The sequence below is a fragment of the Equus przewalskii genome, chromosome 16 (assembly GCF_037783145.1).
Source record: "Equus przewalskii isolate Varuska chromosome 16, EquPr2, whole genome shotgun sequence".
Classification (NCBI taxonomy): Eukaryota; Metazoa; Chordata; class Mammalia; order Perissodactyla; family Equidae; genus Equus; species Equus przewalskii.
Window position 1 is genome coordinate 47,063,482 of NC_091846.1, and position 23,340 is coordinate 47,086,821.

Consider the following 23,340-nt stretch of genomic DNA (forward strand, 5'->3'; position numbering starts at 1 on the left):
ATACAGGTGTGCATGTGTTGGGGGTGCCTGTACAGGTAAGTGGAAGGCAGTGTGGGATAAGTAGAAATGTGACATGAAAGATATGACTTACCAAATCCCTTTTCTAAACAAAACCAAATCAAACTGAAAGATTTTTTTAATGAGATGTACTACCTCAGAAAAACTGAAGGAAGAGATTTGGTCAATGAAGCTGTAGACCACGTTTACCTCCTAAATTTACAGGCATCAGTAAAGAGCAAAATCTGAGACTAGATCGTGGAACATGAGTATTAAGGCTTCCTGGGCCTATTACGAGTCATAAGAATTATGTCACGTTCAGTCCCTTATCCGAAGGCTATAACTCAACATATCATGGATGCTGGTATTCTTAACACTGCTTAAATTCTGTCAACCCTTACTATAAATGTTAAGACACCTTTATAACAACATCATGGCTACGCTGCTAAGCAGTCATAACAACGTAACAAAGGCGTATTAATACATTTGAAGGCCTCACCTCACCAGATTTATTCAATTGCAGCTTTGGTAAGTATAATAAAGTACAGAAAAGGAATACTGCATCTTTATCCATATACATGTTGTCATTCTAATGAACTGATTTCAAAGTGCAGAATTATATTTATGTTTAAAACACAAATAACAATTTGAAGTTAAAAAAAGTTGTATAAAAATGAACACAATCTTTGTATAAGCTATTCCAAATTTCAACTATCATGAGAATGGCCTTTCTAATCACCCAGAACTGGCATTTGTAAACACTGTGGCATTTTAACTTCCCCTCCCCCAGACAATCCTCGTCCTATTTTGCACTTAAACTTCAAAGTGAATAAAAAGTGCTCTTTTTCTTAAAAAAAAAAAAAACAACGTGGTTCATGTTACTGTTATTCAACTGCTTTTGAAAATAAATGTCCCATAGTGTTTTGTGAAAAGTAATGCCAGGCAATAGTATAATCTTTATGGTGAAGCCATTAGGAATTTCAGTCTAAATGCCTTAATAGAACTTAAGACAAATCATCAAGCAGGCTTCTCAGAGTCCACACACAATCGACAGGATGGGGCTGGAGATGGAGGGGGAAGCGTGACTCTTTTCCCAAACAACTTAAGATTAGAAGAATATGAAGAGGGAATCTATTAAAACCTCAAAGTCTGAACCTCATAACTTTTCAAATAACATTAACTTCCTTGAAATCAATCTCGACAATGCAAAGAGACAGGTCTACTGTAGCTTCTCAAGCCAGCATAGCCACCTGTGTATAAGTTCCCAAACATGCATGTACATCCAGCTGCAAACTGAGCAGCTTCAAATTTAAAACCAAAGAATGCTTCTAGTTAGGGAACAACTGACAAGCCGTTTGGATTCTACTCCTTTTCTGTTGTTCATCATCTACTGTGCTTTTTCAAAGAGGCTAGAATGGACATAAGACAAAATGGAGGAGGCTTTCTCATGCCTGAAGATATTCCTACCTAAAAATCCAATTCCTTCTCTCCCAAACCACTTTCCTTTCCATGGGGAAACATTTGTAGAAAACGCAGAATCTCCTATGTCCCAAGACAAACCCCAAATAAGTGTCAGCCCTGGGGTGAGGTCAGCAACTCATTCACTGCTTGTGCTTGGATCCCTCCTTAGAAGTACTGATACGTCAAAAGGGGGAAATGGCGTAATGCTGACAGGTTTATCAGTGAACTTACCGTCTCAGTCTGGTTTCCACTTTCAGAGGGTGAGGAGGAAAGCTCACTTCCCTGAATCTTTCCTGTGTTATTAGAGAGGAGCAGCTCATTTAGTTCTGTGCTAAATTTAAATCAAGCTGTCACTCAGGAAGCACCCACTGCCTGTCAGTTCTGTGAATTCTAAAAAAATTCCTACCTGTAACACTCTCGAGACATGTCTCAGCAGAGAAAAGAACCGGCCTTCTTGTGAGAGCAGGCAGAATTAAATCAAGTCCACACTTCACCTGAGCGATTCACTTACTACCTGCCAACCAGGTTCCAGGACTAGCAGAAAGGGCTTCAGGGTTGTGTTCGCCACTCTCTGAGTTCTTTGCCACTGACTGGTAACCAACGCTGGCATGCACCAAGAAAGCTCTTTCTATCCAAACTGGGCACAGGCAATGAGAAGTAGGAGTTGCATACAGTACAGATAAAAAACTTTCCAGTTGGTAAAAAAACCCCAGTGCTTGGTGGGTAGTAGATTGTGTAGCTAAAGAAGCTATTTATCAATAGAATTGCAGCCCTTGTTGGAGGAAAATTGCCTGATGAATTTTTCAGACCTGGCAGAAAATGTAGAGCACATAGTTTTGAAGACAGAATTTGACCTGAAAATCATTATGCTGTTGCTTGAACATTAAAAAAAATTCCTTTTGATACCATCCAACATAATTGTCCTTATTTCACTGTTTATAGTTCTTGCTTCATCAGAATAAGATTATCTGAATTAGAAGATGATCCTAAAAAGGATAATTCTGCAACCAGGAATTATTTCAGAATGTTCAAACATTTAAAAATGAGCTAGTAATATTGTGAGGTTAATTTGTGCAATTCCCCAAATCAAGTGTTTATAATTAAAATATATTGCAAACGTCTATGCTGGCAACCTTTTACATCTAAGCTATAAAAAATCTTAACAACAACAACATAAGACCTTGCCAATCCCCTTAGTCACATAAAGCTGAAAAAAACAGCTTTTAGTGGGGAAAAAAATAGGATAATTTTTCAGAAAGAATGCTTGTTGGTGATGTATTGCTTTGTTTACTGTATACTTTACTAATCGCAAAAAAGGCTTGTAATTTAGGGGGTTGACGGGACTATAACTTCCTCTCACCCTCAGCATAGGATGAGTGGGTTCAACATCCCTGCGGATGCCAATGCAGAACCACTGGGTCCTAACACAGTTTAGAAAATGAAATCTGTAAAGAAGAACCTATTGGAGAGTCACTTGTCCTTGGCTCTCCAAGTGAGGAGACTAGCACCATGTCAGGCTTTCCTCAGGGAGCACTCCCTTTCCACTGACTCGATTCCAAGGAGAACTGACCCATTAACCCAAGAGTGAATTCCCTGCTATGCCTCTCTGGCCTTTCTAGTCACTAAATAACTGTTTTCAAACAAGAAAAGGGGAGCATAATCTTTAATTGTGGTACTCAACCAAGCAGGACAACAAACAGCAGAAAGATTACCTCAGTGCTGTAAATGTAACCAAGACATCTAAAATGCTGGGGTGTTTTTCACAATCCCTTTAGAAAGTATGAAAATTGGTAACGTGAGTCCTCAGTGAAGTTATTGTAGGAAAGTCCTTTTATTCATTATTGCTTTTCTCCTCAAGAGGCGCATTATTTCCATCTCTGCTTTGTCTGATTTTTCATGTTCACTGACTTTGCCTGGGCAGCCCCACCTCTTACCTTGGTGCCAGTGTGTCTAAGAAAAGTTTTTTTCCCCCGATTCCTTGTAATCAAATACTAGGGGCAGGAAGAGATGATGCCTAGGTGACAGAACACTGCAATTTGAAGTGGGGCAGTAGTTTTTTAGACAGGCTCTTCCTATTCAACTACAGAACACCTCTGTGCCAGTCCATGCCAGGGCAGACACCAGGACTAGACTCCAACTGAAATGTCGCTGTCCCTCTGCTTGAACAGATGAACAAAACAGAATCAAACAAAACAAAAACAATCAACAACAAACAAATGAAAGCTTCAATGTTGGGTTTCTTCAGGGCATGGCATAATGACAAGGTGCGGGTGATATCTACTTGTTGCCATCACTATTGCAAAGGGCTGCCTGAGTGCCCCTTTCTTTTCAGGTAATGGAACCTCTCCAACAGCTTCTTCTTTTCTACTGTCATGCTGCTTGCTGGTAACAGATTGGATGTGTGTTCTATCTCAGATAGTAACTAAAATTTTTGTAAAAAGGGGTTAAGGGGTAGGATGATGGGAGAATAATCCAAATTTAAAAGGTCTTGCTCTAGCCATCAATTTGTGGTAGATGACCTTTAAAGTATCGATAACAAAATGTCTGACAGCTCAGAAAATGTACAAGCTACAAACATCTTTAAATGGCAGAGTACACAGCACGGAAAACAATGCCTGTCTCTTCAGCATTTGTGTCACCAATCTCCCAGGCCAGCGTGAAGACGTTTCTTGTGTAGTCGCGATGGGGGTTACCTTCAGACCGAAAGGAGAAGTGTTACTTCTTTTTCCTGCTCTGGTTTCAGACATCGTGGGATGGTGATGCCCTTTTGTGTTAACACTGTGAAGGGGATTCAGCCCTGCTGAATTGGGTGCTGCAAAGAGACCCAGCTCTTACGCTCAGCTGGACAGGTCGCATTCCTCACACCAGCATATGCCTCCGGCGGTGCAGTGCCAAGTGGTCTGACCGGGAAAAGCTACGATCGCAGTCCGCGCACTTGAATGGCTTTACTCCCGTGTGTTTGCGGTAATGCCTTGTCAGTTCATCCGAACGAGCGAACTTCCAGGTGCAGCCTTCCCAGGTACACTTGTAGGGCTTCTCTCCTGGAAGAAACAAAGGGACACACGCTTTGGTGCTCTGTCACTTTTCCATAATACCAAGCGAGCACTGTATTTTGGGAAATGGTTGGTCTCCATGGATCTTCTATTTGGTAATCCTCTGTCAGGAAACCTCACCATCCCAACAGCGGGTGTGGGGTCAGACAGGTTGGGGTTTCAGTCTCGTCTCTCCTGTTGTGACATCTGGCAAGTCAATTAACACTTGCATCCTTAATTACAGGTAAGTTACTTCACAGTCAAAATATCAAAAGGCAGAGACTGATTGCTACTGGATATAATCACCACTGACAGACTCAAAAGGCATCTTAGAACTCTACTTAGGTTGATTTGGTTCTAAGGCTGAAACTCACAAAGAATTACAAAGGGTAATTAACTATGTTTTGTTTCAATACTCCCCCAAAATGTCCATCACTTAGCTGGTTTAAGTCTATTTTCGGATACAAAGTCCATTTATCAGTCACTGAGAATATCTGCAAAATTTCATTACGATAAAGCATTCCACCCCACCGCACCCCCAAACCAAGTGTTAAGTACATACTATTCATAAACATCTACTTTTTGCTTGTCTATTGGAAAAGAATCCTAGGTATCTTAATAGTATAAAGTTTAAATACCATTTTCAGTGACTTAAGAATTAGGGCGAGCCCTGAGGAATCAAGTTGGTCCTAGTGTTGAAACTCACAGTAAAAAGCAGTCTGGAGAAGTATGTAATTTGACCAGGTCCTCAGTCAACTTGTAAGGACAGTAAAATATGCAAAGGCTTTGCTGGGAAAAGATACACTATCCATTGTCCAAATGAGCTCCCAGGGGGAGCGGGACAATAGTTGACCCAGGTGTGCTTTTTCCTGGCTCTCATTCAGAATGGAAGCCCTGTCCCCATGCAACCCCACAAAAACTGATCTCTCCTCTGCCCCTTCCATCTGATAGTCAACAACATACTGTTTGGTCACACATGGCCTCTGGTGAAGAAGGCCTCCGATAGAGAAGGGATCTATTTGCTGTTCACTATGAATAGAGCTGCAAAGTGAGTATTGATCACCCCTCTTTACAGATGAGAAAACTGAGGCTCAATGTAGTAAAATAACTTGCCCAAAGCTGGTAAAAATATGAGTTTGCCTCCAAATCCAGCACTTTTCACTATGCTATGGTGGAATGGCTAATTCTTTCCCCACATAAACTTTGTCAAATCCTCAGACAAAGTCACTTCAACTTTCTTAGGTACTCCCAAATTACTCACTTCCTATTTCTAGCCAATCACCTATCACAAAATATCATACAAATTTTGTTTAGGTGCCTTTCTCCTCTACCAGTTTCCGAATACGTGGAGGTCAAAGACCATGCCTCTACCATTTCAGTATCTTCAGAGCCTAGATAGGTGCCCAGCAAGTGACTGAATGAATGAAAAAAACTGCCACACACACACACAGAGGCAGGTAGACAGGAAGCTACTAAGCCCTGTAAATGACATGTACAAGTAATGCCTACATGGGAAAACTAGACCGAACTGGACCAACATTTTTTATTCAACTCTTCAATAAATGCTGTTTATATGGGTCCTTTTTGGATCAAGTGGCCCTTTCAGAAGTGAGTGAATAGTATAGACCAGTCGAATCTAGAAATGTTGATGCATTAATTGTGGCCCAGAGAAAGCTCCAGGTTACTCTGAAAGGGCTTCTTTGAAGTAGAAGCCTACTCTATATCTTTGGCAACTGTTAATATGCTTTTATTTACATGTCATCCCTATAATGCTTTGAAATTTACATCATGAGCATGGGTTCTAATGAGGTGACATTGATATAAATCATGTCTCCAAAAACACATTCATCTTTTGGGCATTGAGCTCAACTGAACTCTTCCGTCACCAACAGGCATCTCCTAGCTATCTCCTGTGTTACTATGGAACCAGCTACAGAGTTTTCGGCCTAAGAAGGAAAGAATAAAGGATTTTCTTAATCGGGGAAAAGCATTTCTCAGTCGTGTGGTAGGAGGACATGTGTCTCTATCCTGGTGAAGAAGTGTCATATGAGTCTGACAGGGATTAGAAAAGCTGTTGGATCCTCACCTTGCTGTTCCAGATAAAGTGAGAGGAAGGGCTCCATAACTAGGATGGGCCAGGAAGTAAGGAGGGGCAAGGAGAAGGAGACAAGAGCTTCCAGACTCACTTCAAGCAAGATGTTAGCGACTGGAATAGCCCACCATCGGGACAGTTTATTGGCTCAGGAACTCTCTGGATTTCCTTGCACACCCAATTTAGGCACTTAATATTCTCTAATTCCTTCCTCAAAATTATAATAGCCCTACTTTCACTTTCATTTTGGCTCTTTAATAATGGTATTTGTGTCTTTTCCACTTGAAAATTTATAGCAGGGGGTGGTAAACTGTGGCCCCCAGGCCAAATTCATTCTGTGGCCTGTTTTTTTGTAGCCTGCAAGCTAAGAATGGTTTTTCCACTTTTAAATGGTTGAGGAAAAACCCCAAAGTAGACTATTTTGTGGCATGTGAAAATTATATGAAATTCAAATTTTAGTGTCCATAAATAAGTTTTCATTGGAACACAGCCACATTCATTTGTTTATGTATTGTTTATGGCTGTTTTCCAGTGATGGCAGCATTGAGCTTTGCAACAGAGAATGAACAGCCTACAGTGCCTAAAATATTTACTATCTGGCTCTTTACAGAAAGTTTGCTGACACTTGATGGAAGGGAGAGGCACCTCTGCTTTTTGTATGCTTTCTGATTATGTTAACTTACTGAATTGGGGTACATAATATACATTGTGAGTTTGGGATGGGTTGGGTGAAGGAATATTTTGGCCATAGAATAATCACTTATTTTCAACTTAGGATCCTCAATTAAAATTCTAATAGTCTCTCAGTAACAAACACACATGATATTTATGTCAAATACTTTAAATTGAGAGTTCTGGGCAAAAGGAAATAAGTGATTCTCTGAAAAGGCTCACCCAATTCAATCAGTTTTCAAAATATCTTCAGGATCTTTTCCGCTTGTTAAAAAAGTACAATAATGAATAAGGTCTTCCCTAAGAGGGTGAGGGTCAGGATGGAGTAGGGTTCGGAATGTCTCTATATGCTTTACCTGGTAATCAAAAGAGCAATGATTCTACACAGTGATGGAGTGCCACCCCACCCCCTTTAACTCAGTTGTGTTACAATGGCCGCGATGATGAATGATGATGAATTACTATTCTACTGAATTGGGGGAGGTGGACACATGGAAGGAAGTTCCTAGAGAAAGTGGGAGCTTAGATGTTTGGCATAGTTTCTAAGATGGATATTTTAAAGGAGGAGGGGCAGGGAAAGCAACAACTGACAGCAAGGATTTCGGGGAACCCACCAATGTGGAGCAGAAAACTTAGCGCAAATCTGAAAAGTAGCCTGTGAGGTAGAATCAAGTACAATAAACGATCACGAAAGACAGGGAAATAGGTCTCAAAACCACAAGAGGCAGCTATGTCCCCACATTGTGAGTAAAACCAAAGAAAATGATATGTAAGCTTATAAGCTGTTAGAGGCAATGGGAATAATAAATGTATATAAGAAAGAATGCTGGGGCCAGCCCGGTGGCATAATGATTAAGTTCCTATGCTCCACTTTGGCAGCCTGGGGAATGCAAGTTTGGGTCCTGGGTGTGGACCTATACACTGCTCATCAAGCCATGCTGTGGCAGCATCCCACATACAAAACAGAGGAAGATGGGCACAGATGTTAGCTCAGTGACAATCTTCCTCAGGCAAAAGCAAAAAGAGGAAGATTGGCAACAGATGTTAGTTCAGGACCAATCTTTCTTATTGGGGAAAAAAAAAAAAGAACGAATGCAAACCTTCTCCACTGGTGGAGGGAGGAATGATATCAGAAAATAGCAGACAACTATGTGAGTGATAAACGAGTTTTCCTTGAAAATTTTCTTACAAAAATGTATGCTTTCTTTTTTATATCCCAAAAAAGTCTCATGCATATTCCCTGCTGCCATTAATGAAACTGGAGTTTGGGTCTTTCTCCACGCTTAAAAAAAAAGAAAACAGGATCTTCAAATCTCTCTTCAAAATTAGAGGCTGAGCTCTGGGGGTGGGGGAGAGGAGAAGGCTCCTCTGACCAGGCAGAGAGCTGGCTTCTGCCCCTCACTCAAGAGAGACCTAGGTATCCATGATAGCCGCCCACTGCCTAGCATTTCATTAAAAAAAAAACAAATCAGTAAATGCTCTCTTTGGACTAGTCAAGTTTTAGACATGGATACAAGAATAATCTTAGTGGCTACTGCATTGTGTTAAACTGCAGATTATATTTTATGCTTGTACTTTGAAGCAATTTAAAGGGTACAATCTTATAAACAAACGAAGATAGAAACTAACCGCATGATGTGAATCAAAACTAATTAAAATAACTACGTTTGTAAGATATATAGTAATACGCATAAACAAGCCCTGAAAGGACATGAGGAAGAACAAACAGAATCCTTCTTCCATCCTGCCTGCTTTCCTTTAAAAACCTGGTAGAAAGTAGAAGGCTAAATTTAATGTCAAAAAGTCAGTGGTTGGGACAGAATGGTAGGTGAATTTTCCATGAAAATTTTCCTATGGAAAGAGTTGGCTTGGACAATAAAAGGGGTCAGGCACCTCCCAGAGTGCGTGCTTCTACTGTGCACAGCTGCTCTGCATCAGGCTGAACGATGGTGACAGTAAACACAATTTCCAGTAATTTCTTCAGGAATAGTGAATTGTACTTAAACTCATTTGAATTAGAATTCTGCAAATGTGTTATTCAAAACTGTTTTCCCTAGAAATAAGCTACAAATAAAACCAGCATGCTTACCTTCTTCCTTCCTTGTGTCTAACTCACAAGTACACTTAGAATCCCTAGTGGCAAAATCTTTGAAAATATATTTAATATTTTTCAAAATAATCGGGTTTTGACTCTACCATCAGGTCACCTTTGATTTTTTTTCGAATCCTGTGAAATAATGAAATTACAGAAAATAGTATGGTACATGTCTTTACCAACAAGTCTTAGTAAGCGATTGTTTTGTTTAAGTTGAGACATTAAGTTGCTCATGGATAAGAAAAATCAAAGGACACAAGCTGGTGAAAATGGCTTCATACCAGGATACACCCTGGGGTGGAGTTTACTAACATCTAGGTCTTCAGTTCTGAAGTGAAGGTCTCTATGTTCCATGTCAAACCCATACGACATTTCCACCTTTTTCATATTTTTTTAAAAAAAGAATCCGATCATTTTTCAGCGCCTTGTCTTCTTCCAGTTCTTTAAAAAACCTGAGCTAAACTATGAAAACTATGAAAAAGGAAAGTGTTAACCAAAACTAATAGCAAGAGCTTCTATTTTTTTAAGAGAAAGAATCCCATAAAGACTAAAAAGAGAACATACCAAAAAAAAAAGAGGCTTTGTTAATTTTCATTCTAAAACACTCCTTTTAATTCCATATTGGGGGTTCATGTTAAGTACAATTTTATATGCATATTAACCTGTGTGTGTGTGTGTGTGTGTGTGTGTGTGTGTGTGTGTGTGTGTGTGTCCTGGGGGAATAAAGACTCCCATCAGGGTTTTTTTTTTTTTCTTGAAACAGGCGACAATCTGATGTATTATGAGAACCACTGTCTCTTTCCATTTTAGTTAAAGAAAAGGATTAAGAGTCACTAAACGTGTTTCCATGACATTTACCCAGCAGAAGACATAATAAAGTCTAAAGAAAACACCAGGGATTGAATAGATTCCCAAAACCCACGAAACAAAAATAACGTTTTCAGGTACCTCCCATTTCACCACCTGAAATGCTGAAAGGTAAATGTGTACTGAGACAAAAGACAGGTGTCCTTTCATATTAAAATGACATGTGAGCAACACACATAAGAGGAATGTGCAGTTGAAAAAACTTGGGTCAAACAAAACACCGACATTTTCCTATCAGCTTCTATTATTTTCTAAAGCAACTGAAAAGAAACACCTTTTGCAACAGGAAACACAGGCATTTTCTTCAGTTCTGAAGTGCATTTCTGAAATATGGCCCTGTTTAACTTTTATAAGGTTACGGGCCCCAGACACTGACAAATGAGCTTCATTACACCCTAGGCTCAACATATTTGCTGTGACAATCTACTTCATTTGAGGAATGGTATTTGCATATGAAGGGAAAAAAACCCAGAATCAAGATTCCTATCTTGTCTTCTGGTTTCTGTTACGTTAAAAGTTCACAGAATTTTAGATGTGGAAGGAAATGAGGTGCTTTTAAAATGAAGAAATAGAACCTGAGAGCTGAGATTACAAGACCCCTGACTTGTCCAGAGGTAGACAGGCTGCCTTCCCTCTTGGTCGTGTTAAGGTGGCATAAAAGTGCACAGATTTTGAAATGAGGCAGAATGCATGGTCAAATGCAGGTTCAGTCACCAATTCACGATCCGATCTCAGGCTAGAGTTGAGTTTTCTGAAACACCATTTCCCCATCTGTCAAATGGGAAGACTCTTGCTGCTGTGAAACTTAGAAGTACACGTGCCACATGCCTGGTAAATGAGAGGTGCTCAATAAGGGATATCGAAATCTTATAGTTATGAAACTCAAGATTTTTGTTTTTGCTAAGAGATGTAAATAGTATAAAGTTAAAAAGAGATCCTGTTTGTTATTTCAAGGAATGAATTAAGGTTTTCAGGTAAACGGATGTCAAGCCCGATCCTGATTTTCCTAACATTTTAAGTAAAAACCTACTTTATAGGCCAAGTAGACCAACTGATTCTACAACTTGTTTGATCAGTTTGGTTTTGCCAATTCAAACAAGGGATCAATATGATACTCTCCTTCCAGCTGAATGGGCTGGACAGAATTAACTATCTTTTTCATTATGTGTCAACAAGGCCAAGTGGGTCTGTTCTTTCCTCTCCGTGCAATTCTATAATGGATTTCTTTGATAAAAATAATATTTGCTAAAGCATATAGCACTTTCCACGTACCACACTTTGCTCTAAGAGCTTTATGGATCTGAACTCTGTTAACTCCGACAGCTTCCTAATGAAGTAGTTGCAGTGACCAGGTCCACTTCACCCAGTGAGTATGTGGTGGAGATGAGATGTGAACCCAGGGAATCTGACACCAAAGACCATGGTCTTAACCACTACTCTGTAATGTTCCTCAATACTTTCAGTCACTACTTTAATAAACCAGGCTATCTGGTCAAAACTGGACAAGAAGACTGAGAATATGAATTAGCACTTAAAAGACAGACAACGTGTTAACACAGAGGCTTGCCCTCCTCATCCAGAAATCGAATATAAATGAACTAAAATATCCCATAATAAAAATACACTTTAGTGAAAGCAGAAAGTTCAAGGTCTAAGGATAATGCTTTATTCGGCTATCTGAGTTTATATTTTCATGTAGTGACAATATTTATTTTCCTATGTTTCTAGTTACTTTTTCCTCAGTTTCTTTTGTAGAGACCTCATCCTTTACCTGTTACGTAAATGTTTACCAAGATTTTGACCTTGACTTCTTCTCACCTGCACATGTTCTCCTTGGCTCCCACCACAACTTTTAAGAGAATGATTACTAAGTGTCTACCCCTGTCTTTTTCCTAAGCTCCAGAGAAGGGTAAAGAGCATTTCCAATTGGCAGTCTGAAAGCAACCTCAACACGACCCAAACTTTACTCACCATCTACCACTTAAACAAGACTTCTTCCTCCTTCTGTTTGCTCTCTGGAGAAAAGGGAACCTCATTTACTCAGATATCAAGTCATAAATCTCTGCAGTTGGAGAGATTTCTTGGGCTCTTTCTTACCTGTTATTCTCTACCTGCCGCAACCCAAGTACTACACCTGCCAGTTCTGCCTTTCAAATATCTGTGCAGGCGTCCTCTGCGGCACATCCCCACAGTGGTGGTCTGCCTGTCCTTAGAGTCTCACCATCTTTCACCAATGTCAACTTCTCATGGTTCTGTTTCCCTGTCTTGTGTCCTACTCTCTCCAATTTATTGTCTGCACTGTACTGAAGGAAAACTTTCTGAAACACAAGATGATCATGTCACACCTTGTCACCCTGGGCAGACCTATATTAAAACTCTCATCAACCCCCACTGTGTTTGCTGGTTGTCCTGTCTGCTCACCCCAGTCAGCAGCGTAGTGCGGACGATGGCTCTGAGCTTTCTTCATCTCTATATCCCCAGGGCCCACCACAGTGCTCTGTGCTGATAAACGCTCGTTGATTAACTGAATGAAACTACTTTAATTCAAATATCTTGTATTCTTTTAAAAATATAACAGTCAAAAGTCAACTTAAGAGTAATCTATTTTGTGAAACAAAGAGAATCCATCACTTGCATTCTACCCCTTCTATGATCTTTTCTATTCTAATGAATTAAAATACATATTTTTAAAAAAGGGAAATAAATTTGGGAGGTTTTATTTAAAACTAGTGTCATTTAAAGGTCCAGTCTGCAAACAAATATCTCCTTTTAACCCTTTAAAATCAGTAATATGATGTGACTGATGAGCCTTCTATTTTGTTGCTCAAGTGAGCATTAATTATTTTAATCTTTAAAACAATATATTTACTTTATAATTCTTTTATTTATTTATTTTTTTTTGCAGGGAAAGATTCACCCAGAGCTAACATCTGTTGCCAATCTTCCTCTTTTTTTCCTCCCCAAAACCCCAGTGCAAGGTAGTATATCCTAGTTGTAAGTCCTTCTATGTGAGCTGCCACCACAGCATGGTAACTGACAGATGGGTGGTATGGCTCTGTGACCAGGAAGTGAACCCAGGCCACCAAGGCAGTGAGAGTGCCAAACCTTAACCAGTAGGCCATCAGGGCTGGCTCTACTTTACAATTCTTTTTATCTTAGTTACAAAGCTTTTTTTTATTGAATTATCTTAAGTATTATAAATAAACATTTTCTTATATTCTTTAACGGTGAATATATTTTCTACAAAAGCACAGTTCCTCAGTATCTTTGATAATTCCATTAAAACCATATATTTTATATTAGTAGGAGTTAATTTTGCCATTCAGGATAGGACGACCAACACTCATAATTTTGTCATTCTTTGGCAGAACATGAGAAAGTACAAGGGCTGGGGATATTATTACTCTGTAAACTCCTTACAACACAGTTTTGATGGCTGAATGGATAAAATAAACCCAAAAGCAAAGGATGGAAAATGGGGTGCATGGTCAGAAGATCCCATGGCATTTTTAACTTTCCACTGTTGCTGAGAATCTGGGTGCTAACACAAACAGAATTAAGAAACAAAACTCATTTAGCAATTGATTTACTTAACTGAGGTAATAATTGGTAGGCTGTTTTTAGCAGCTTTTACTTTTCTTAATCTATGAAAAAGATGAATTTATTTTTTAAATAAATAAGATAACACTTTAAAAACCAAATTGAACCAAAGAGGTACAGTCTTGGTATCTACATTCAGATAATTGTAAATCTTAGGTTCAACATGTTTCTAAATAGTAACTCTCTATGACAGCTTAAAGTAACTCTCTCTCCATGAAGGAAAACAAGTGTAACACTTTCACAGCATTTTGTTACTGATCTAGATTTTTTGGATTCCTTTTTAGAGATGGTACTTTTCCGCTTGTTCGCATGGGTAGGTGATGTTCACCACATCCCTGTCCTCAGGACCAGTTACCCCTTCAGTGCTTCTGTAGCAACTTGTATGGAGCTCACTCATGGCTCTCCCATCCTGCTTTACACGGCGGATATTTGCAGACGTAGCTGTCTCCCCCACCAGATTTAGAACTCCTTGCTGTCTTCCTCTTTACAGCACACCCATTACTATTCAGAGAGCTGGGCACTGAGCAAGCACTCAAGAGTTGCCTATTTAATTATTAATGCTTCTGGTCCTTATCTTCTCACTGGCTTTCTAACAAAGTAAAATTTTAGTAGACTGGGAAAAAAGACCAGTTCACATTAATGAAAAGCCTAAAAACAGACCATTTAAAGTCGCTTGCTATCTTATTACTTCAAAGTACCTTAATGACTAACTCCAAACAGGCAGGTACTGTTGGCTGGACATGCACAGAATGTGGCTCTAGTGGGGAGAAGACTGGCAGGTTATTAGCGGATGCGTCTGAGCCTGGGTGTAATGACAACAGCACAGGTTCTAGAGAAACTGGAGTTTGAATCCCAGTTCCACTACTTGTCCACTACATGACAGTGGACAAGTGCTCCAACCTTTCAAGGGATTTACAGATGCGATTAAAGTATGTGGCGCGCTAGCAGGGCTGAGCACTGTACCTGGGACCCTGGCAGGTCCTCAGGAAATGTCAGCTCTCTCCCGCCTATGGTCTGTATCTGTTCACGGCATTCCTTACTCCTGACCACACACACCAGACGTCTTCAAATCTCCCTCTCCCCTACCCTCATGTCCAGTCAGATGCCATGCCCTGTGGTTTCTCCTGCTCCAATGTTTCCCACATGCCTTCTTTTTTGACCACTGAATTGCTGCAACAGGGAAATGTCCAAGTGCTCAAGGGTCGGGGAGGAAGGAATTCTATCACGTAGGGAAGGAGGGCAGTCACAGAGCTTAACAGCCGAGGTGACACTGAGGCAGTTTCCAAAAGTAAACAGGAGTTTACCAACTAAAGAAGCATGAAGAAAGGAAGCCCCTTGGCAGGCCAGTCCAGGTAGAGGGAAGAATGTGTGGATGAGTTCCACATAGCTGGGCGCATCTGGAGAGTCATCCATTTCTATGGCTGAGGAGTAGGGGGAATTGGGATAGGGCTGGAAAATGAGGTTAACAGATGAACAGGAATCAGATGAGAAGGGCCTGGCATGCCCAGATTAGGAAGATGTCCCCAAATTCCCTGACCACAATAGACAGCTGCCATTGTATTCTTTTGTCATTTCGCTTGTACCTCAATTATAAGGCTTTGCACTCTTGGCCTTTGTTATGATTACTTATACGAATCTTATCTAGTAACTTACGGACAAGTTCACTGAAGTTCATTGAAGAGGGGGCTATGCCTTTTTCTGCCTCTTTCAAGAAATCATCTATATTGCCTTAAGCATGGAAAATGCTCAATAAAGGTTTGTCTTGTTGAATTTGTCTATGAATGTGTCCTTTCAAGTGGAAGACTATGTTTTACTACATATTTTAAATATATCCCTTAAAAGATCATTTATACTACCATTTTATTAAAATGATGCAAAAATGGCTTATTAAACAACAGCTTTACTCCAACTTTTTCTGAATTATATACATTTTAAATTAGTAGAGTCTGAACTAAAGAGATTATATAATTAGAGTTGATTGTGATGAGTGTATACTACATTATCCAAACTTTTTGGCCTTGAACCCACTGGTGACAATAAGAACACATATCTTTATCAGCGTCCATACACACACAATTTCAATACGACAAATAATTATTGAGTTCCTACAATGTGTTAGTCACTGTATCTACTGGGGACATAAATGATGCCCTCTGTGGTAATTATGCAACAACATGCTATGTTTATCTTCAGAGTTAAAACTGAAACAGAAAACCTGAGATTCACTGAGTTAACTAGCTTGTCTAAGTTCACCAGTCAGTTAGGGGCCAATGACAGATTGAAACTTTTGTCTCCTGACTTCAAATCTAGTGCTATTTCTATTATAGTTCCCTATTTCTCAGCAGTTACCAACATGACTCATATTTGTGAGTTGTTTAGCCAGGACTTACAAACACTTTACCAGGAGAAGATTTTTACCGGAAAAATGGCAGTTTGCTCTCAAGTGATTAATTACCTGGGCATCACTAAGCCCTACGCCTTGTCTAACAATGAATCCTTACAGAGCGTCTGACATGGACTTTTACATAGAATGAGTTACTTAATTAATGAAGAGAGATGTGAAATTATAAGCAGCATCCCACTACTGGAAGGTAAGATCTAGCAACTGCAAGACTTGTGAACAAAAAGCCACTAAGAGGCACAACTGTCACAAAGCCCATGACTTTCCTCGTAGGAATATCATCAAATCATTTCAGAATCTTATCCAGTGAAATAAGATGTCAAATTAGAAGCAATAAATATAGAAATAGTAGTGAGAAGTGATGAGGCAAGTAAAAAAGTGGAAAAGCATGGAGTCTGTAAGCATTTAGGATCGGGGGTGTGTGTGTGTGTGTGTATGTGTGTATTCCAAGATATCAATATCTGATATTCTAGCACACACTAGTTACAAAGGCTTCATTCCTCAAGGCAAGAGGTAAATAATGCATCATTTCCTTCATCTTTCAAGGTAGGGAAGGACATATTTTAGAGACTTTAAAATCAAAATTGGTTAATATTTTTAAAACACCCATATGAATGAACTTCCTTGATGTGTAAAATTTAGACATGAATTATTTTTGATAAAGCCAGACACATAAGAAATGGGATTGCTTTACATCTGCTAATTTTGAAAATTTAGGTGTATAGTTTTCACATGAATTAAAATGAATATTAGACAAGGTTGGCTAAATGAGCCTCACAGATTTATTAAAGAGCAAGATATCAAGTGTGAATATAAAATAATTCCAGATTAATTTGAAACTGAATATTTTTATATGTTGAAATTACTTTTTAAAAAATCTTGCTTTAAGTTTATCTTTATCTTGCCTTTTCCTTGTTCATCATTAAATTGCAATATTCTGCAGAACACTGATAATCACGTCATGTCATACATACTATCAGAGGATTCCAGCTGACTGTTTTTCAAACCCTCTTAGACTAGACCCAACATCTGGTTGCGGTGCACCATCTAGTGGCTGCAGGAATCACTGATGCTGGGTGGTGTTTGCTTGTACTTACTTTTTAGAAAATACTTCAGCATATATTTTTAGAAAATAATGAGAATTCTGAACAGCAATACCAAATTCACAAAACTATGTTCTTCAACAATTCATATTTGAATCATTTAATAAGCAATAAAATTCTTAAAATGAAATGAGAGAAATTCGTAGTACATAGTAGTTACTTATAGCACAGATTTAAATGACCGTTAATTTAAATACACTGTATATTCATTTAAATACACTGTACACCGCTTCATGCAGAGGAGACATACAATTTATACCTGTGAATAGAAACAATGTACCTGCTGACACTCACACGTATGTGAGTGCTGAGATATTTATTTTTTCCTCCTTTTTAATGTGCCTTAAATGATTTACCACAGGTAGGTGTTAGAAAAGGCATTTAAAAATATTTGGTCAAACCTTTATGGTATTATCTAAACTGCACATTCATGAATATACACTTTATTTTTAAATTTAAAAAGGTACTCTTTAGGATTTCTTTTTTTAACTCTAAATTCCTTGCTAAAATCTAGAAAATATTCTTCTTTCACATTCTTACAAATATGTTTAATTTACTGTATATGTCCTAAATAAACAGATGACTGATCATGTACGAAAAAGCACAAAAGATCAAGTGTTACAGGTAAAATTAAAGTGAACTTTCCAAAGAAAGTTTCTCATTGCTACTTGCTCACCTCCCATAGCGTGCGTAGTTCTCATAAGTCATCTGTTATAATCCCAACTCTATATTAATTATTATTGGTCCCACACAAATAACTTACTCAACATGCCTGAAGCAAAGGTAAGGCTAAGAAGATATTTATTAAAAGCAATGCAAGCCAGTCTGAATCCCTATAGAAGTAGTGTTGATTTCAATTTGAACACAAAGTTACGAAATCTCACATATAATTATAAATCAGAAACTGGTATGGGCTCACTTTGAACCACTGACAGCAAATCAATCAAATTTAATTCTTTCTTTCGAGAAGTATTACTTGACTGATAGTTCAGGAGATTACGCCTTGCAAAGAATTAAGTATCTCTTTGCTAAGTGGATGAATGGATTTGGCATATCTTGGTTGGGGCAGGAATTCCACAAGGACTTTTTGATGTAGCTGTGAGATGGAGAAACGTAGACCGGAGGGAGGACAATTAGGTGGATTCTTAGCTGTTGGTTAATGAATTAAGACCCACTTTGATGGAGGTCTCTAGGATCACATCTCAGGGCTTTTTCTTGAACCTGTTCTACTCAATACCTGGCAAAAATGGAGAAGCTGAAGGAGAGAGCTAAAATACTAAAAGCAAGGTAGGCAGGGAGAAGTTTCAACGTCATTTCAATTTATTATAATAATGGGCCCAAATCAATAAAATGGATGTATAATAATTATTTCCCAGAGTCAAAAGGATATGTGCAGCCTTCATAATAATGATCCTGTCTTGTATCTCCCACAAGAGATGAGCTAGCCTGTGGCTAAACACTTCTAGTGAGAAGAAATCTACTGCTCCCAAGGGAGCCATCTTTCAAGGGACAGGTCCAACTATAGTCACAACATTGCATGCTTAGGTGTAAAAGAAATCAGTTATAGGTAGAGGGGATGGAAAAATCCAGTTTTCAGCAGTTTTTGATTTAGATGACCTAACAGAGAGAGTCAACTGCTAAAAGACTTAACATTATCTTTGCATCTATTAAGAGAAGTCCATCAACAAGGCCTCTTTCCTCAGTTTGTGGTGTGAAAACTTTGAGAGACACAGTGATAAGATGGAGTCTATCTATAAAAATGTGGTTGAGAGAACTAAGGGGCTCTGACTTAGAGAAATGAAGATGCCAGGGGTTCATGACAGTGTTTGAGGAGCACCAGGATGAGGAAGTAAAAATCAGTGTGATAACTGGAGCTATCCCATTCAAACAGAAGGTACTGAGAGCCAGACAATGCCATAAGACACAATTCAACACTGTAAGAGATGAGGACGCTGCCCTCACAAATTTCACCCAACTTGTCTTGCAGAAGAATCAGCTCTCTGTCGCTTGAAGTGCTTAAGGAGAAGTGAGAAAATTACTGTTGTGAGAACAATACTCAACCAGGAGGCACACTTGTGCAAAGGAGATGATGACAACTACCACCACCAGGTCTTATGAGGATCAAATAAAAGATGTAAGTGTGCAGAAAACTGCATAGTAGGGACTTGCTCTCTGTAAGAGATGACATGCAAGGGAGTCCCCTAATAGGAAACAGACTAGACTCTGACGTATAAGGTCCATTTGGAGTCTATGATTTCATCTTATTAATAAGTCAAGATAATTAATTCTGCTATAGCATTTGAGGTTTATATTGCTTTGAATTATAATGTATACATCAAGTCTCCCTATTTCACAGTATATGTTAAAACCTGTAAGATGCAATGCTATAATGCCATGGAATTAAACCCTTTCATAGTACCTAATAAAACTTCTCTTCTCTTTCTTTTTTTGTTTTTAATTTTGTTTTTTTAGGAAGGTTAGCCCTGAGCTAACTGCTGCCAATCCTCCTCTTTTCGCTGAGGAAGACTGGCCCTGAGCTAAGATCCACGCCCATCTTCCTCTACTTTATATGTGGGATGCCTGCCACAGCATGGCTTGCTGAGCGGTGCCATGTCCGCACCCGGGATGCGAACAGGCAGACCTCGGGCCACCAAAGCAGAACGTGCGCACTTAACTGCTGTACCACCGGGCCAGCCCCTCTCCTCTTTCACTGTTCATCACTTTGATAAATGGAATGGAGGTGTCTGTGTGAAAATGAGACTAATATGTATTTCAGAAAGTTCAAGGAAAACAGGAATAAATCAAAATATATGATGATTCACTGAAGAAAGATCATTCTCTTTCTCTCTTTTTTTTTTTTAACAGAAATGCTCCCATAAAAAGTCAGTCATATGACCTGATCATACTTATTACTATGATTTGTGTTCATTATCTACTGACAGGATGGAACATGTTTATTTCACTTTCATGTCTTGAGACTCATTCTTTGCCATAATGATAAAGAAATTGATTCAAAAATAATGTCTAAGAAATAGATGAAAATCTCTCCTGGGGAAGCTCAGGATCAATGGAGAGGGAAGAATCTGGAATTAAGTAGAAAAGGGAAAGGAGTGGGAGCAGGCAAGAAAGATGGAAGGGGAGTTTGCAAAATGTGTTGAATTATCTCAGAAATATTAAAAGTATAATGTGTTAGATGAGCAAAAATAAACTCTCGATTTTATAATGCTTTTCTGACTTCAGGCAAGCCTCCTGTGCCATAACTTCACTGCAAAAAATGGCGCCCCGCCTCAACGCTTGAGACATGAAGCAGTCTCTGTATAGCAGCTCTGGAAATAGTCTGATATCAGAACATGACTAAATAAATGGCAAAGAATGCTGATTTAAATGATTTTGCTAGCTTGACTAGGAAATGGTCTATATAGCGTGGTTATGTTAAATATTTGAGAAGGGAGTACTATTTACACAGCCCCATGGAAGTCTATTATATTTGAAGTTTCCAGTTAGAGGCAGGTGCTGGAGTCTGATTCCTGTTCAGGACAGTCACTGGCCTGGGTTTGCTCGATCTGTGACATGTTGCTACCTGGAACGTGTATAAATGAATTTCCCTCTTCCATCTGCTTTGTTGACCTTCACATATTCCAGTCACTAGTCACTTTTCCTACAAAAGACAGCGTAATTGTGGGGCCCTCCTCCCACCTTCAATCTCTTCCCAGAGCCTCCCACTGGCAGCACCCAACAGGATCCAGAACAGAAGGAGGCCAGGCGATGCTGGCTGAGGGTCACATAAGACGGAGGATGGATGGCGTGAATGGGGTTAAGTGAAGAGTCACCAGCTTCTTTCCTAAGTGGGTGGATGGGGGGGTAGGTGGATGGGTAGACAGGTAGATGGGTAGATGGACGGATGGACGGACGGGTGGATAGGTGGGTAGATGGACGGATGGACGGACGGGTGGATAGGTGGGTAGATGGACGGATGGACGGACGGGTGGATAGGTGGGTAGATGGACGGATGGACGGACGGGTGGATAGGTGGGTAGATGGACGGATGGACGGACGGGTGGATAGGTGGGTAGATGGACGGATGGACGGACGGGTGGATAGGTGGGTAGATGGACGGATGGACGGACGGGTGGATAGATGGGTAGATGGACGGATGGACGGACGGGTAGATAGGTGGGTAGATGGATGGATGGGGTTGGTGGACGGATGGTGACAAAGTTAGTGAATCACTTGTGGTCTCAATTTCCTTCTTTTTAAACTGTGTATATTAAAAATCCTCTCCATATATTAAAAAAACACAGTAAGAATCAAATGAAATTATGTGGAAATATTTTTGTAAACTCCTCATAGTACTATGTATATGCCAATTTTATTTTTTTTTTTTTTGGTATTTATTTGGTATTTGGGGGATGAGATTGAGGAGAGAAAAACATGATCTAAGTGGCAGTTAAAATGCTAACTTTAAGAGAAGAGAATAATTTTGTTCAGTTTGTTGTTTGATGTGCTATGTGAACATTTTAAAACCTGATAAACTAGACAATGATTAAGTGGCTGGCGACGTTGATTACGAAAAACACTAGATCCCTGTGTTCACATCATTATAAAAGTCCTTAAGGCATAGAAGAAATACTTCATTCACTGCTAAAGGTCATTAAATCTTAAGCCCTTTCAAGTGAGAGAGAGAATGCATTCCACTTAAACTAAACTCAAGATGCACGTAAGATGGGTGAGTACAAAACACCATTCCAGCACACTCATGGCTCTGGAGTCAAGCAGCTGACCTTTTCTGGACTCTCACTGACCCTCAGGTGAGAAGCCCTGTGGAGCTGTACCTGTATGTGTCCTTCGATGAGCCTTCAGGTGAGAACTTTTTGTGTACACTTTGTTGCATCCCTCAAAATCACATCTGTGGATACGCCGTTTTCTGGAGTCTGGGGATTCAGACCGTCTCTGGCGTCTTGTGCTCTCAATACTAAATGGTGAAATTGAACTGGAAAAAGAAAAAGTGGAGTTAAACAGTGAGAAATACAGCACTCTGCTTTGGTTGTAGTGATATGAGACCTTAGTCTCATAGTCTATAGCTTCAAATAGACTTAAGGTCCCATGTCCACATTTCCCACTGTCACTTTCTCGGACACATTGCATTTCTTAATCTCAAAAGCAAGCAGCTGGACCTGTTTCTGGTGAAACACTCCTAGGGAGAGAAAGACATGCTGAAAACAACAAGACAAAAATGAAAACAGTGGTAGGTGAGCAGATCCTCATCATCAAAAGAAACAATCTGATGGTGTTAAACCCTCAAGTTTTGAACTTCTGCACACTTACAGAGAATATTTTAAGAAGCCCTGTTATAGACAAATGACAAAATGAATGCACTTAATAAGTAACATGAGGGTCTGAATTGCATGTGACAACATAAAAAATCATGTAAAATCACAATGTACATTTCAAAACAAGCGAGGTCGGGTTGAAAGAAATGACATCAGTACATCAGTAATATGACTCATGACAAGCTACATCTCTTCGGTAAAATGCACCTGACATTTAACTTTTCCAGTTGGTGGTTTTTCACGGTGAGGAATAAAGAGTATTGTATTTAAAGATTAGCTGTACCACTATTATAAAAAAAAGTTTTAACTATGAAATTTGGCCCTGACTTGCATGTTGTTTAATCTTAATGCCACAGGAGAAAAACAGGATTAGTCTGTAATGTCAGGTAATTGATTAACACGTACTCCTTCAAAGCTTAATTCTCTTTTGATTGAGATAGAAATGAAGAACATGACTCACCTTTTTTAGTTATTCATGAAGTTCTTTAAAATTACAGTGAAATACAATAAAAAAGCAATCATCCTTATTTGTACTATAAAAAATTTACCACTGTTAATATTCTGATCTATTTTCTTCTAGCTTTTCCATGTGTTGATGCTTTTAAAATTTACTTTTTAGAAATAATTACCTCTTTTTAAAAAACCAAACATTACAGATAAAGATAAATCCCCCTTGTCTTCCATCATCAT

The 23,340-nt window shown here is 39.2% G+C and overlaps 1 protein-coding gene across 7 annotated transcripts in view; it reads right to left on the reverse strand.

Annotated features, from left to right (window-relative positions):
- Positions 1-472: 472 nt before the first annotated feature.
- KLF12 (KLF transcription factor 12) overlaps positions 473-23,340 on the reverse strand; it is a 582,757-nt gene continuing 559,889 nt past the window's right edge. For all 7 annotated transcript variants that reach the window (XM_070578452.1, XM_008534682.2, XM_070578455.1 and 4 more), the window contains 2 exons: positions 22,153-22,310; positions 473-4,499 (listed from right to left, as the gene is read on the reverse strand). In XM_070578452.1, coding sequence (XP_070434553.1) covers positions 4,318-4,499; positions 22,153-22,310 — 340 coding nt within the window. In that variant the 3' untranslated portion in view covers positions 473-4,317. The remainder of the gene's footprint in view (positions 4,500-22,152; positions 22,311-23,340) is intronic.